Source organism: Grus americana, chromosome 10 (assembly GCF_028858705.1).
Source record: "Grus americana isolate bGruAme1 chromosome 10, bGruAme1.mat, whole genome shotgun sequence".
In the NCBI taxonomy this organism is placed as follows: domain Eukaryota; kingdom Metazoa; phylum Chordata; class Aves; order Gruiformes; family Gruidae; genus Grus; species Grus americana.
Genome location: NC_072861.1, coordinates 10,928,929 through 10,943,946, shown reverse-complemented (window position 1 = coordinate 10,943,946; position 15,018 = coordinate 10,928,929). Strand labels below are relative to the sequence as shown.

General features: G+C 46.9%; 1 protein-coding gene and 1 long non-coding RNA gene across 11 annotated transcripts in view; one reads left to right on the top strand and one right to left on the bottom strand.

Annotated features, from left to right (window-relative positions):
* Nucleotides 1-2,909, top strand: part of MAPK6 (mitogen-activated protein kinase 6) — a 72,438-nt gene extending 69,529 nt beyond the window's left edge. For all 10 annotated transcript variants that reach the window (XM_054836290.1, XM_054836289.1, XM_054836285.1 and 7 more), the window contains exon 6: nucleotides 536-2,909. In XM_054836290.1, the coding sequence (XP_054692265.1) occupies nucleotides 536-1,634 (1,099 nt within the window). In that variant the 3' untranslated portion in view covers nucleotides 1,635-2,909. The remainder of the gene's footprint in view (nucleotides 1-535) is intronic.
* Nucleotides 2,910-5,705: 2,796 nt separating this feature from the next.
* On the bottom strand, nucleotides 5,706-14,567 carry LOC129210525 (uncharacterized). Its single transcript, XR_008578557.1, has 3 exons — nucleotides 13,947-14,567; nucleotides 10,845-11,052; nucleotides 5,706-9,980 (listed from the first exon to the last, which is right to left on the bottom strand). It is a non-coding gene; the product is annotated as an uncharacterized LOC129210525 (long non-coding RNA).
* Nucleotides 14,568-15,018: the final 451 nt, after the last annotated feature.

Sequence of the window (15,018 nt, the reverse complement as noted above, 5' to 3'; positions counted from 1 at the left end):
TTTGTTTGTTCTTAAGTTGACCTGAGAATAAACCTTTCCCTTAGAGGCAGTGCATTGTCATTGGGCTTATAATTCAGAAGACCGACTTGGATATGCTGATGCGTTCCTGAGACACACTCAGGACTCTAGAATCTAAAGTTAATCTCCATTACTTTTTTCCCCAAAAACATTTCTCTAAAAAATAAATGAAGAGAGTTTTAAGTATGATTGTCTTGTCCAATGCTTAGCTCATATAATAGTAAAGAGATTTACAGTAGTCACTTACAGTCAGTCAAACACACTTTAAAGAAGAGTTCTGTAAATGGAGTAAGCTATTGTACGTAATTCTGGACTTAAATCTTTCAGATGTGCATATGAGGATTACTTTATGCCAGAATGAACTAAAAACCTGGAAGAAGTACCTGATTGGATTGAGGACAAACTTTATCTGTGTTGAATTGTCATTATTCTGGGAGGGAATTTCTAAACTTAACTGTGTCTGGGGAGCTAAAGACTGTTTTTTTTAGCTGCTAACACTTAGGAAATTGTTTTACAGATACCATGAAAGTCAGTTTTCAGACCATGACTGGCCTATTCATAATAACTATGAAGCTGATGAAGTTCAGCGTGATCCAAGGGCTCTTTCTGATGTTACTGATGAGGAAGAAGTGCAAGTAGATCCTCGCAAATATTTGGATGGAGATCGTGAAAAGTATCTGGAGGATCCTGCCTTTGACACCCACTTCTCTACTGAGCCTTGCTGGCAGTATTCGGATCACCATGAAAACAAGTATTGTGATCTGGAATGTAGTCACACTTGTAATTACAAAATGAGGTCATCTTCATACCTAGATAATTTAGTTTGGCGAGACAGTGAAGTTAACCATTATTATGAGCCCAAGCTTATTATAGATCTTTCGAACTGGAAGGAACAGAGCAAAGAAAAGTCTGATAAGAAAGGCAAGTCTAAATGTGAAAAGAATGGGTTGGTGAAAGCTCAGATAGCACTTGAGGAAGCATCACAGCAACTTGTTGAAAAAGAAAGGGAGAAGAATCAAGGATTTGACTTCGATTCATTTATAGCAGGAACCATTCAGCTTAGTTTACAACATGAGTCTACTGATGTTGATAAATTAAATGACTTGAATAGCTCAGTGTCTCAAATAGAGTTGAAAGGATTCATATCGAAGTCAGTAAGCAGAGAGAAGCAGGAGAAAGGAATGGCTAATTTGGCGCAGTTAGAAGCTCTGTACCAAACTTCTTGGGACAGTCAGTTTGTAAGTAGCGGGGAGGAGTGCTTCCTCATAGACCAGTTTTGTTGCGAAGTAAGGAAAGATGAACAAGTTGAAAAAGAAAATACTTACACCAGTTATTTGGACAAATTTTTTAGTAAGAAAGAAGATGCTGAAATGCTAGAACCTGAGCCAGTAGAAGAGGGGAAGCTTGGGGAGAAGGAAAGGGAAGAGAGCTTTCTCAGTAACAGTGGAGAACTCCTCTTCAACAAGCAGCTCGAGGCTATAGGTATTCCTCAGTTTCACAGCCCTGTTGGTTCGCCACTGAAATCAATACAGGCCACGTTAACACCTTCTGCTATGAAATCATCTCCCCAGATTCCCCACAAAACGTACAGCAGCATTCTGAAACATCTAAATTAAAACACTCAGCAGACATTTCTTTTATATTCATGAAATGTGTTTGTCTTTTTTTATTACTAGTGTAAGTAATTTTTTTACTTGAATCAGACGGTGTAATTTTGGTATGGATTTCATTAGTTTTCTGTTTACCATTGTTTTTACAATCCAGAATTACTTTCTATACATGAGTTAGTTTTGTTTTTAAACTGGCATGTCGTTTGCACACAAAATTAAAGAATAGAGCAAAATAATGCAAAATGCAGGAGGTAACAAAAATGCACTAAACCAAGTAAAAAACCATGCTCTCAGTAAAACAGTGTCCATGTTTTGCAGAAAAAGAACCTTGCCTTGAAACTTACACAGTGAGACTGTAAAAATTGCATGAAAAGATCTATTTTTCCCAAAACATTTTTTCATTCATGCATATTTTAGAGTTTTTCATACTGTACACATTTCTTAGACACATGATACCAGCAGCAACTGAAACGAATGCAGAATTTGGTACGCATGTGTTATCTACCTCAAGGTAACAGCAGTATGTGGCAAAACATTAACCACCCATAGTGCTTCTCATTATGCACTTCTATTTAGCCAGCATTATTGTAGTAGCTATTCTTATTGAAAATCATTCAATATTTATAAATGTTCTGGTATGCATTCTTTATAGTGAAGTGTTAATATGCAGCACTTTTATTTATTTTAGCAAATAAGTATATTTCTGTAATTATAGAAAGTCAACTTAATTTTTGAGTTACCTTTCAGATAAAAGTTTTTGTTTAGCACTATGGTTTTATTGCCTACATAGCTGGATATATATTAACATCGGCTTATTCTGAGGCTATCCAATACATTTTTTTTATTTTTATTATTTAGCTTTCATTTCAAGTAAAGCACTCACTGTGTATAGGAATTTGTAATTGGAGGTGCTTGATCTCTACAAAAGAAATTAGGAATTGCTTTATTATCAAATGCTCCTAGAAGTCTTAATTGTGTTCATTTTTAAAAAAATTTTGTAATGTTAGTTGTGTGCATGGAAATAATTAAGGTACAACATTACTGTAGGTTAAAGTTCTATATGGTGAGACATTTTGTTTTTACTGTATGTTTTTACTGAATGATTCCTGTCCCACTCCCAACCCCCCTCAAAAGCAAGCATGAATAAAATTAGGTTAAATATAGCATGTAGCATCTCGGTCTTCTGAAAATTTGTTTTACCTTCTGATTTTTTGAAATACTGGATGTATCATTGCTCCCCTCTTTAAAACGAAAAACAAATAAAAACATGGCCAGCAAAAATGACTGGTTTTGTGATGCTTTGTACAATGTAAGGTAAGAGGCGCTACGGTGCTGCGGCTAGCTGTGTCGTGAAGGCAGACCTGCTTGCCCGTGCTCCCTGACACAAGGTGCTCAAGGAAGCAGGAGACACTGGCAGTCTGCCCTAGGAGGGCCGCTGCTGGCGATGCTGTGCCCTGGAAGGAGGCTCCAGAAGTAGACCTCTGTCCCAGTAACTACCACCTGGATTGAAGAAAATCTTGTGTAGTGGTACAGCTATGAAAGCCTAAGTGTACGGTAGTGTCCATAGCCAATTTTGGTGAAAATGCAATTGAATTCAGAGTACAAGTGAGCATTACTGTTTTATCAACTTTTTAGACAGAACAGCGTTAAAGTGGAAAAACTGCTGTGAGCACGTTGAGCACCTTTGTGTCGCTAGCACCGTGAAGGTAATCGTGCAGGTCCCTTGGCCAAGAACGCGTCTGGAGCGCTGTCATGAGGAGATTTCAGGAGCAGGACAGGTAACCCCTACGGGATGTTTCAAAATGTGCAGATGGAGTCTCCTTAGGGCTTGCTGCAATGAACAGTGTATTTCTCTTCCAGTTTCCTCCCATCAGAACCATTCCCGAGAGAGCTAATTAGCTGGACAGAAAAGCTACATCTTTGGGCAAACTGCTACAACTTTTGCCATTATGGTGTTTTAGTTATTCCAAATGTTTCCATCCCTCCTACCCTGGCAGGTGGCACAGCAGCAACTTGCCTAAAACAAGGAGCTGCCCCTTCAGCGTGACGGAAAACGGTCACTTGTGGAGATAGGATACAGTGGGCGCCCTTGGGCGCGGGATGTGAACATTTGCGTAGCCGCATCAGTTTGTATGTGTGGGGCTGGAGGGAGGAGGAAAGGGCTGGTTGTCCTCTCCTAGGCAAGGCACTGTTTTGAAGTGGTGTGGTAGGGGTTTTTTTGAGACTGGATGAAAGCAGTGGGTGGGAAGCGCTTAGAGACTGGAAACAAAATTCAGCGTAAAAACACATCTTGTGCAAATGAAGTGTCGTGGTTTGGGGTGTTTTGTGGTTGTGTTTTTTCTTGCCTTTTTTTTTTTTTTTAAGAACCCTATTGAAACTCAACAGTACTTAAGAAGCCTGTGATGGTAGAAAAGGAACATTTTACACTCAAAAAGGAAGGGGAGAGTCAAGTGTTGAGCCTAAATCCAGCGCAGTGCTTCACTGCCTTTGACTTTCTGGTTGTGCTGGGGGAACAACCCTGTACAGGCACTGCTGGCTGCTCTGGTGAAAACCCTGCTCTTGTAACGGCTCCGTCCATGGATCACTGGAGGGTACAGCTAGACAGTCTGGCGTATTCAGCAGAAGTAATTCCCTACATGGAGACAAAGTGAAAGTGCTTCATAAGGACCATGCAAAATGAAATCTGCTGCTGGAAAGTGAAGATACCCTGAGTGTGGTGCTGGGTTGTCCCTTGGCAAAGCGCAGGAGTCCTGCGTTGGGAGAGCAGCCTGCTGGAAGGGCAGGGTTTCCGGGGCTGTTCCCAGCGGGTGGAAGATGGTTTCTGTCCCATGCTCGTCAGCCGTGCCCATCCCTGCAGGAAAAAAATAGGACAGTTACATGAGTAGCTTTTGCTGTGACCTAGGAACTGAATTGTCTTTAAAAAGAAATTATGGAAGAGGCTTAAATTATAAACCAGATAAAGGGATGACTCTTTCATGCCAATGAGCTTGCCAAGTAAAATGGAATGCCTTTATTTAACAAAAAAGCAAATAAGAACTGAGGATGCTAACTATCTTTTAAAAATAGCTTTTCTTCTCTACATGGCCTTTGGTTAAACGGCAGCATTTTAAAGTATATCTACCAAGATCTTCAGCTACAAGAGGTGACGTTTACCCTTACTGAGCAGACCAGGACAGAGCATTTTACATGTACTGTCATCACATGAGAGCTAATAATTGCCAACCGTCGCAATGCTGGACACTTTGTTCTGATCAGGAGTTCTCAGTCATGGCCAGTTAATTTCCTCACCATTGTATTTAATTTGAATTGCTATATATAATCTCAGCTATTCATACAAGACTTTGCCCACGCTGCTGTTAGTGGTATGATTACAGCGTGAGCAGTGTGTCTTAGCTAGTCTCTGCCTTGAGCAGAGCTGGTCTGCTGGGGCTGTAGGCTGGACGTCAGGTTCTGCAAACCAGCTGGGAGCTGGGGCGGGTGGGCAGCCGCTGCGGCCGCGTGGTGCTGCCCCGGGCACCAGGACCGCCTGTCTGCAGCCGGGAGCCAGCCGCCTGCGCTACCTTTGTACGTCTTGACCGACTTTGTTTTCCTCTCACCTTGCTATTGCTTTTTCTGTTCTTAGAAGCCTGCCCGGTACGTGCGTTTAAAGCCTTGCGAAGTTCTCACTTTGGTCTGGCTTATTGCCTGGAGGCGTTAGTTTACGGACAGGTTTTTAATGCCTTTTTTACAGAGCGGAGGCTTCCTCCTGGAGAGTTTTTCTTCCCTATAGAACTAATGTTGCTCTGGAGCTATTTTTGCTATTTATTTTTTTTCTGTCCCCTTCTAAATTTTGTGATTAGTCAGAGGTAGCAAGTTTTTCCGTGTGTGTGGACTTTCATCCCCTACTCTACAGGTGTGTGTGCTGCCAAACACAGAGAACTGTAGTTAGCGTCCTGAGGAATTCAGTGACGCACTGTGGTGCAGGTTATTTCTGGTATCAACAGAGGGGAAGAGCATCCTTGAACTCAATCTGCTCTCACAAGTCTTCTTTCCTTTATTTATACTCATGTTGCTTTTCCATTGCTGAGATTTGGAATTGCTTCTCAAGCCTTGGGTTAGGTTTTACACGTAATTAACAAGTAAACTGTCCCCATTCTTCCAAAGATACAATCCTGAGCAACAGCAGCCCTGAACCAACTCGTTCCTTATTCTTTGAATTACTTGAGTGCTTACAAAATCCTGCAAATTCTTGTTTGTTGTTCTGCCACTGTGTGCGTCAGACTTGAGCTGAACAACCTGGGAAGTAACGCTGCGGGGTATTTGGTAACAAGCAAATAATCCAGATCACTGCTGGCACCCAGCACTCCTGGGCTTCCATTCCGGTGTCTCTATATTTAAAATGGTTATCTGCTTACTCCGAGTGCTATTTGAGAACTCCTTAAAATATTGACTGTTGAAAAGTTCAATGACTTCTCTCGACTGAGAATTAGCGTCGCTGATAAGGTGATCTGCATGCACCAGAGTGTGCGCAGGGGAGCTCTGTGCCGGCAGCTGATGTGGACGTGGCGATAGCCGGGTACGGCCACGCTCTGCAAATAGCTGTGTCAATAGCTGGCAGCAGCCGTCGCGTAACGGCATTGGCTTTTCTCTGGGATCTGTCCGTCGCATCCTGACTGCAAAGCAGCCCTTCTATAGTGAACCGTGATAATCAAATTCCTCTTGTAATCTATGTGCTGGTCTACTGAAGCCAAAAGTACTTTTAACCTTGCTGTCGCCCAGCCTGGATGTTATGCGTGGATTGAAACAGGAAGGCACGCTTTTTGCAGTTGGGTGTGGGACAGGGAACTTATGACTTGTGCAGCTTCGGAGCCAGCGATACCGTTGCCTTTCCCAGCCTGCTCACCCGCTCTGGTCCCCTCGTTGATAAAACAAAGGTGCTGGGCTGTGGCTACCCGCAGGACTGCAGGTGGAGCGGCTGGGCTCCCGCTCTGGCTCCTGCATCCTGCGCTGCCACGGGGCAGCGGTCCCTTGCGCTCCCTGGCATGGAGGGCCGCTGAGTAACAACAGCACGGCGATACGGAGGGGGACGTGGGGAAGGACGACTTCTGCACTGGGGGGGGACTTGGATTAATCTGCCCTTACTGATAATAGGGTAGGGAGCCGTGATTAAATGGTGGCTGATGGTTTGTTGGGGTTTTTTTTCAGTTTTAACTTTTGTTTCCTAATTGGTAGAAGGCTGATATATTTTTGTCCTGCTTTGGTATGGTTCCACATTGCTTGTGTCTTTGCTCATGCTTTTGATTCTTCCAAATTTTTGGTAACTTCTGGTTTAGGCTTATTACATTCTCCCAGCAATCATTCGTGGCTGAGTACAGCCCAAGGCATGTGGGTGATCTCCTGCCTCTTGCTTAAACATTACTGGCTGCTCTTGGAATAGATGTGAGGCCTAATAAAATACAGGCTTTCCTTTATATCTGAATTTGGCCATGTTCCCCAAGCCATACCCTAAGGCTCTGGTGCTGTGCAGCGTGGAGCCGCCTTTGCCATGCTAATCCCACCATGGCTGGCGCAAGGAAAGGATAGACCTCATCATTTTTCTCTGTCGTCATTGCCACAACATCTTCCCAAAAAGGTGTCTCCACCCCACAAGCATAGCCAGGGGAGAGTTTCTGCTTTACAAGATGGTTGATCCTTAAACACACTTTTAGTTTGTGGCTGAGGCTTCAGCTATGGATGCTCCAAACCTGGACTCTGGCAATAAAAGGACATTTTCTCATTCTCGTTCTTGAGGATGCTGTTCAGACTGGATTAGAGCTTAAATCTCCAGTGCTAGAGGCTGTAGAGAAATGACGTTTCCATTTAATGTCTGTCTTGAATTTTATCATTTTTAATAATTTAAAGCCATAGACCTAAATAACTTACAGATTTATTGTGACTTCTGTGTTTGTATGGATATAGATTTAAACAGTATGGCTCTTGAAACAGCTGGATAACTAGCAAAGACATTTTTAAAGCCTATGATTAAGAAAGCAGATGGGTTTGGTTTTTATTTTGTGTTATGTCTGCCTCGGAATTTTTTTCTGCAAATGCTACAGAGTCTCTTAGCAAATTTGACGTTGACATATACTGAAAGTTTAAGTTACTTCTACATATTAGATTATCTTTTGGACCCTTACACATGCTATTTCACTGCTTTTCCATGATTTTTTAAATTTTCTGTTTACTTGCTTTATGCAAACCTCAACCGTTTGAGGTCTCAGCTTTCCGTCACACCTCGCCCTGTGAAGCAGCAAGGCGACAGCCTGTACAGCTGTTGGGGGGGGCGGCAACGTCCTTTGGGTATTGCTGGCACTTCTGTCCATATTTCTATTGACCTTGCTAACTGCAGCACCTAGAGTACAGCATCGCCTTCCAGCGAGACAAGGTACAAAACCTCACCGTGACTGGCTTAGGGACCTGCACGGGGCGAGGAGATTCATCACCCAGGACGGAGGAAACCCAAGAGTAAAGCAAACCCTGAAAGCCCAAGCAGAGCGGTGGCAAGCCTGGCAGCCATTGAGTGGCTCACAATTTGCAGCTGCCAAAATTTCACTGCTAGCTTGGAAGAACATGGAAGAGTCTGGCTGTGTCCATACCTGTACGGCCCTTGGCTGGTTAAATCAGTACCTTGCATCATTTCTCTTGTCCTGATAAAAGCATAATTATGTCAGCAGTGAAGTAGGTTTTTTTGGTTCTTCCAAAGAGGCTCCAAGATGCTGGCGCAGCCCGGGGAGGAGATTTCCACCCTGCCTGCCAGGAATCACAGTCTGCGTTGGCATGGGCAGGAGGAAAAATGTGATGGGAAGCAGGGAGATTAAAATAACCCCGGTGAAAACAGGATGTTGGAAAGCTGGTAACGGAGCGGGGCTGGAGGGCTGCCGGGAGCAGGGCGGCTCTCCCACAGGGGCTGTTTTGGGAGAAAACACCCAGTTCTGGCATGTTGGTAGGCCCACACCGATCCCCGAGGCAGAAGCAGGGTAGCTCTGCTGGCAGCGGGCTGGCATCTTGTGTTCCCCAAAATATGGCTGATTGTGGCTATTTACACAAATGTGTTCACTCACCTTCTCTCTGCACCTGCCTGCTCTCTGCTTCATCCGATGAAGGACATAAACCATTCCCTACAACACATCAGCCTGGCATCGTATTTATTTAACTGAGATGACCTCACAGGCACTGCCAAGCAGCGAACCGAAGCTCTATTTCACAGCTCGGCTGTCGCCAGGGAGCCGTATTTCTCTCGGCCGATCGCAGCCTGCTCTCCGAGCTGCGATCCGTGGCTTCCTTCCAGCCTAAAACAAAATAAAAACCAACCAGTGTTTTTCTCTTGCTAACTGACTCTTCCTTTCAGGGGCCGACAGCAGCAGTTACCAGTGTGGATTTACGGCAGGGGTGGCGGGTCCCTGCGGACGGGGGAGCTGGTTGCCATCACCAGTAGCTGGTTTGTGAACCGTCAGAGGCTTCTGGTGCAGCTGGCGACGGGCTGCTCACCGAATCCCTCACGTGCCCATCGCTAAGGCGTTTCCGCTCCTTTGCGAGCGGGGAGACCGTGGGTGCCAGAGGCTGGTTTCAGCCTGGAGAGCGTGGTGGGCTCCTGAGAGGGCTTTACATTGCGAAGTCCCAGTCTCCAGAACGTGTAGACCATGCTCAGGAGCAAGCGTGAACTCAGCCTTAACCCTGTCGTTTACGAGTTCATTGAGCCATTAGCAAATGCATGCTAAAATCTCTAAGGCTAAACCGAACGGCTTTATTCTTTAAGGTAAAATAAACATCACTATTTTCCATGAGTCCAAACCGCTATCCACTTCTTTACCGTCCACGGTCAGATTTAATCTGCTATGTACACCGCGCAGCACTGGTGTTTGTCAATGCAATGCAGCATCAGACGGATGCAAAACGGCCCTTGGGTGAGAAGTGTATCGGCAGTTTTAGTCAGCTGGGCTGTGGTTATCCCTGAGCAATTGCTCTTGGCCACCTGGCCTCCTCCCAGTTGGGCGTTCCAGCTAGCCAGTCGTCAGTCCAGTCGGTGTGACCCTCCAGCAGAGGAAGGAAAGCTCAGTAAATGGCGGGCTCCCCCAGGCTCTGCCCAGCCCCGTGCGGGTCCCACGGCAGTGAAGCTGGGCTCCGCCGCGTTTCCCTGCTGTATCTGCAAGTTGCCTTTCTCATCAGCGCCGCGGATGATTTGGGTCCTTAGGATGCCGGCATGCCTACTAGGTCCTGTAGCCTCGGTTTCTCTTCTTCCGTGCACAATGGGACAGATCTGCTCCCCAGGTCCATAAAATAGTCAGAATGCTGTGCTCATCCATGAACGTCACAGATGTTCGCTACATCACTTGACTTTTATTACAGGTGAGAAATAATAGAAAGTGATGGACTGCTTAAAGTGAAATAATTAGCTGGAATTAGGAGCCTGCCTGCCCCAGCAGCTCGGGCAGCTCCCCGGAGCAGGGGGATGCCCACCTCCTTTAACCATCAGCCCCAGTACAATTTTTTCCCAAGAAGAAAAGAGAGGATATGTTCTTAAGCTGAACTGCTTCACTGTTGCAGGATTGGACATGAATTTTGGCATCTGCGGGCAGTGTCACACAAGAGCCAGCTTCAAACCTGCGGAGCTGGGGAGCCCCCAGTACACCGCGGGGGGAGGCAGGGGCACCCCTGTGACAGCCCAGAAAACAGTTCAAATTCATGTTAGTTTTAAATATTTAGCTCTAGAAATCTCTCCAGGCACCACTTTAATCCAATTTACAGCGTCTGGCTCAAGTGAAGTATGAGAAGAATTTTCTTAAGCTATTTGAGCAGCGGTGGGGAGCTGGGCAGGGCGGCGGGGCAGCTGCCTGGCACCGGGCCCCTGTCCCCTGTCCCCGTGGTGGCCCAGCGGCCAGGCGGGCTTGGGAAAGCACCGGTTCCCCAGCACGGGCACCCCGCGCGCTGGCAGAGAGGACAGCGTGGCAGCAGGTCGGTGGCAGACCACCTTGGTCCTTCCCCCCTTCTCCTTAAAATACTCGGGGAGCTGCTGTGAAAAACAAGTCAGAGACCCCACCGCTTGTGCCCTTGGGTCACTCGCCCGCGGGACACGTTGCCTCTGGGTGTCAGGGCACCCCACTGCCATCTCGCTGCCATGCACCTCCCCAGCCCCATTGCCCGTCTGGCTCAGCTCACAGAAATTTGGGAATGAGATCATTTTCAAATAGTTTAACCCACCTTCACTTCCTGGCAAGGGAAAGAGAGTCTCAGGCGGCTTTGCGGGAGGCTGAGGTGTTAATCGCTTTCCCTCCGCACCCCTAAGAAATGCGTGTGTTGTCTTTTCCACTTTACAGCAGGGAAAATGGACGATGGAGCAGTGTGCTGGCTGGGGCCGGACAAACCGGGCTCCTCCGAGATGCGGGAGTTTGAGTTGCCTGGCAGGAAGCTGTAAGGTAAGGTAAGGAGAAAAGGTCATTTACACCTTTAGCTGACTTTGTCCCTGAAATCTATGCAACGTCCTCGCCATGTATAGAAACTAATGAACCATGTCACCTGACTATGGAGCAGTTGCAGGGAGAACTGGAGCAGCGGTGGTGATTAAAGGCAGCGTCCGGATGAGAAAGCGATGGGAGGGCTCAGCACAGTGCTGCTGTCGGAGAGCAAAGTGTGCTGGTGCCGGGGAGCAGCGTCGTTTGGCAGACGCAGCACACCCTGCCCGGACGCGGTGCTCCAGCCGCGCGCCTAGGAGAGGCAAGTGATGACGCCAGGCTCTGCGGGGGTTCACTGGCCGGCCCTTGCCGCAGCAAGGGAGGGGGGTCACGGGGTGCACGGCAAGGCTGGGCTGGTGCCTGGCCTCGGGCTGGATGGTGCCCGTGCGGGCAGATGCTGCCTTCCCCGAGAGCCGTGCTGTAATGCCGTGACGAAGCTGTAACGTACAGACCTCGTGCGCATCCGTGGCCGGCCAGCGCAGCACGGTGCAGTCCTACCCCAGCCCTGTAGCAAAGCAGTTTGCTCCGGTGTAGGAGGGGGAACAAACCTCCTGACGGCCGTGGCAGAGCAGCGTGAGCTGGCCCCAGGGCTGGCGTCTGCAGTCCCGTGGCCGTGCATCCAAAGGGGTTCAACTGCCTCCGGTGCGGTTGTACGTGTATTTTATGGACATCGTCACCATCTTTCCTGCCTGTCCCTCAGGGGAGGGCTTGGGGAATGATTAATTCATTAGAAAATACTGTTGTACGAATGCCGAGGTAAGTAATTTTATACTGCTAAATAGTCAGTTCCAGTTAATGCTTTTTTACAATTTCTGAGAATGATGCTGCTGTCACTCAGGTGATACCAGTAGTGTTCCCGCCTGCTCTAACTGCCTGGGCCTAGGAAGTTGGCCGGGCAGTGCTGAGCTGCCATCTCTGCTATGTTGGCAACACATCCAGAGCATTACAAATGAAAATTTCCAAACACGAAGGCAGCAATGAGGGAGAGGAAAATTTCCCAATTTCCCTCCAGCGAAGTGTTCTGCTATTGTCGTGGCAGTGCGGAGTGAAAGCCAGAAGGATTTCAAGACCAGCTTTCAGCTGCACGTTAAGGCTGTGATTATAAAACGCAGCCTGAATGCACCATGCATTAACCAACCCCTCCCCCTACCCAAACCTTAAGCCAAAGGATTTAAACAAGCTCTTATGTAACATGGTTTTAGCGTTTCCAGTAGAAATAGGTGTTCTAAATATAAATGATTTGCAGATAAAATAGGCTTACATAAAATGCTTTTACATTTATATAACCCTATATAGGCATTGCACCCGACACCTCCTTCCATCACGAGCCCGGCGGTGGCGCGACTGTGCGCGGTGCCGGCAGTGCCCAGTTCGGGGGCTGGCCTGCCAGGGCACGGGCTTGGGACTGGGACTGCGCTGGTGCCTGTGGTCACAGGCCGGGCCTCGTCCTGTCCCCAACCTGCCGGCGAGCGCCCCTCCAACGTGCTTGGGTTGGTGCGTCTTATGCTTAGCTCCCTCCCTTCTCCTGGCCGGGGATTCACTCACAGCAGCGATCACGGGAGCCTCCCGTGGTGTTCCCTTGGTGTCAGCGCCCAAGGTGGTGGGGACCCCCAGTTTCTAGCACCATGGTGGTGGTGATCGTCCAGGCTCAGCAGCTGGACGCTGCAGATACTGTCCCTGTGGTCAACTGCTTTGGTCCGTTAGGCAGAGAAAGTTGTTTTGAACATTGAGAGCTGGAATTCTCCTTCATCCTGATGTGCACACAGGGATGTGTGTGCAAATTTGTGTGTGTGTGTGTGTGTGTGTGTGTGTGTGTGTATGTATATATTTATATATACCTATGACACAGTAAAAGAGCCGACCGCTTCCAGCTCAGGGTTTGCAGCATGGCCTCAGGCCATGGGCTCTTCCCGAGCCGTGGCCACAAGCCCGGTCAGCAGCCAGGTGCAGCTAGCTGTCGCAGCGAGGCCATCTGAACACTTCAGGCTCTTAACCTAAATATCTCCTTCCCCACAGAGCGTGCCATCAAAGGGTGAGCCCTCCTTGGCGATGCCCCTTCTCCATGGCCAACTACATCAAGGTTGTGGTTGATGAAAGCCGCTTGCTTCTCGTCCGGCTCCATACTGCCTCGGGAGCCGTGACAGCGGCCACTGGTAGGACTCGTGACAATTAGCTTGGAAATAGTGGCTTCTGAGCAGAAAACAATGGTTGCTATGTTACAGCCTTTATGTATGGGAAAGATATTTAGTCAAATCTTGCACAAGAGCCTTCAGCGCATCGCACCAAACGTTTGCTCTTAGGGGAAGGACTGATTGCTCGGTATTTTTAGCTACTGACATGTGTACAACACATGCATAGAATTATACATAAATATATAGAGATATGCATAGATATGCATATCTTGTTTATACACACACACATTTTCATATATATGAGAAACAAGAACGCGTTTTTCAGCTACAGTGTATTTTTACGACAGACCAATATGATTTATATCTCTTTGCCATTAACATTTCCATTCAAATAACGCCTTATTTATGCCCATACTGGAGAAGCTCTTTTGACAACGTGGGAAGATGCTTTTTATCGTGAAGCCAGAACTGTCAGCAGCCTCTATTATTGCTGGTGGGACTGTCAGTTCTCCAAGTAACATGACTTCTTTTTTAATCCAGGTCTATTGGAAGACACTTGATCCATCCCGCTTTTGTCAGTCACGGAAGGCAAGCTTGCCATGGAGTAATGTTATGTGTGACCTTCAAAAGTGGCTGTCGCCTCTTCCGTTTTGGTCTGTGCTCTATTTTTCATAAAAGCCTGTTTCTGCAGTGCATTGCGGGGGAAATGAGCCATTCACCTTTGGCTCCACTGCCCACGCTTGTGCTGGGGGAGTCCGTCCCTGCAGGTGCGTGGAGAATGCTGGGTCAAGCAGCACTTGGGCATCTTCTAGAGCTGGACCTCCAGCGATTCATCAGTTGCTTCCCTTTTGGAAATCAATAGCCACCTGTAGTACAAGTGCTTCTGACCCCTGAAAGTTATAAATAAAGTCATGCACAGGTAAAAAGCAAAAAAACAAAGCAAAAAAAAAAATAAAATAGGCCTACAAAGTGGTCACAGCGCGCTTTATGGCTCCCAGCACTGAGACCCCGTTAGCAGCCCTGCCGTGGAGGCTGTGCTCGAGGCTCGGCCCCCCCTCCAGAGGCAGCTATGTAGCTGGGGTGAGCAGCTTTTGAAATTTAATTTGATGGCTGTCATACGTACATGGAAGGCATTAGGGAGCTTAACGAGGAGGTGCCTATGTAAGGTATGGTTGTGTGAAGAATGGCATAGCAGCGTGAGCGCTGGAGATTGCTCAGGACACTGACAACGCAGCTGTGTCGATGCAGCGTTTTGGAACAAGCTTGCTGCCGTGGCAGGTCCCTTTATATAGACACATAAAGTTAGATGCATATACTGTAGCACTATCTTATATGTAATATAGCTTCATATTATATATACACACACATATATGTGTATACATGTATATATAAGCATATATACATATATGTGTATGTATATATAATATGTATGTATATTTATATAAAGATTATATTTGTATAATATAGCATTATATTATACATAAGATAACTTTATATTATATAGACATACACATGCACACATACGAGATATATACACATATATGTATGTATATATTATGCACACATGTGCAGTAAAGCTCGGGCTGGGCAGAGCACTGGCAGGCTGTAGGCCAGTGACCCAGGCAGTGGCACAAGGCTCTTGTACTGCCAGGGCTCAGTATTTTCGGGGTTCAGCGGTGATACTTAACACGGGGCCCTCGCAATGGCGAGTCCCGGTACCTTGATTCAACATAAACCTCCATTTGCACTAATGACACTTGTCTCCCAAGTTTCCAGCTTGTGTGAGCACGG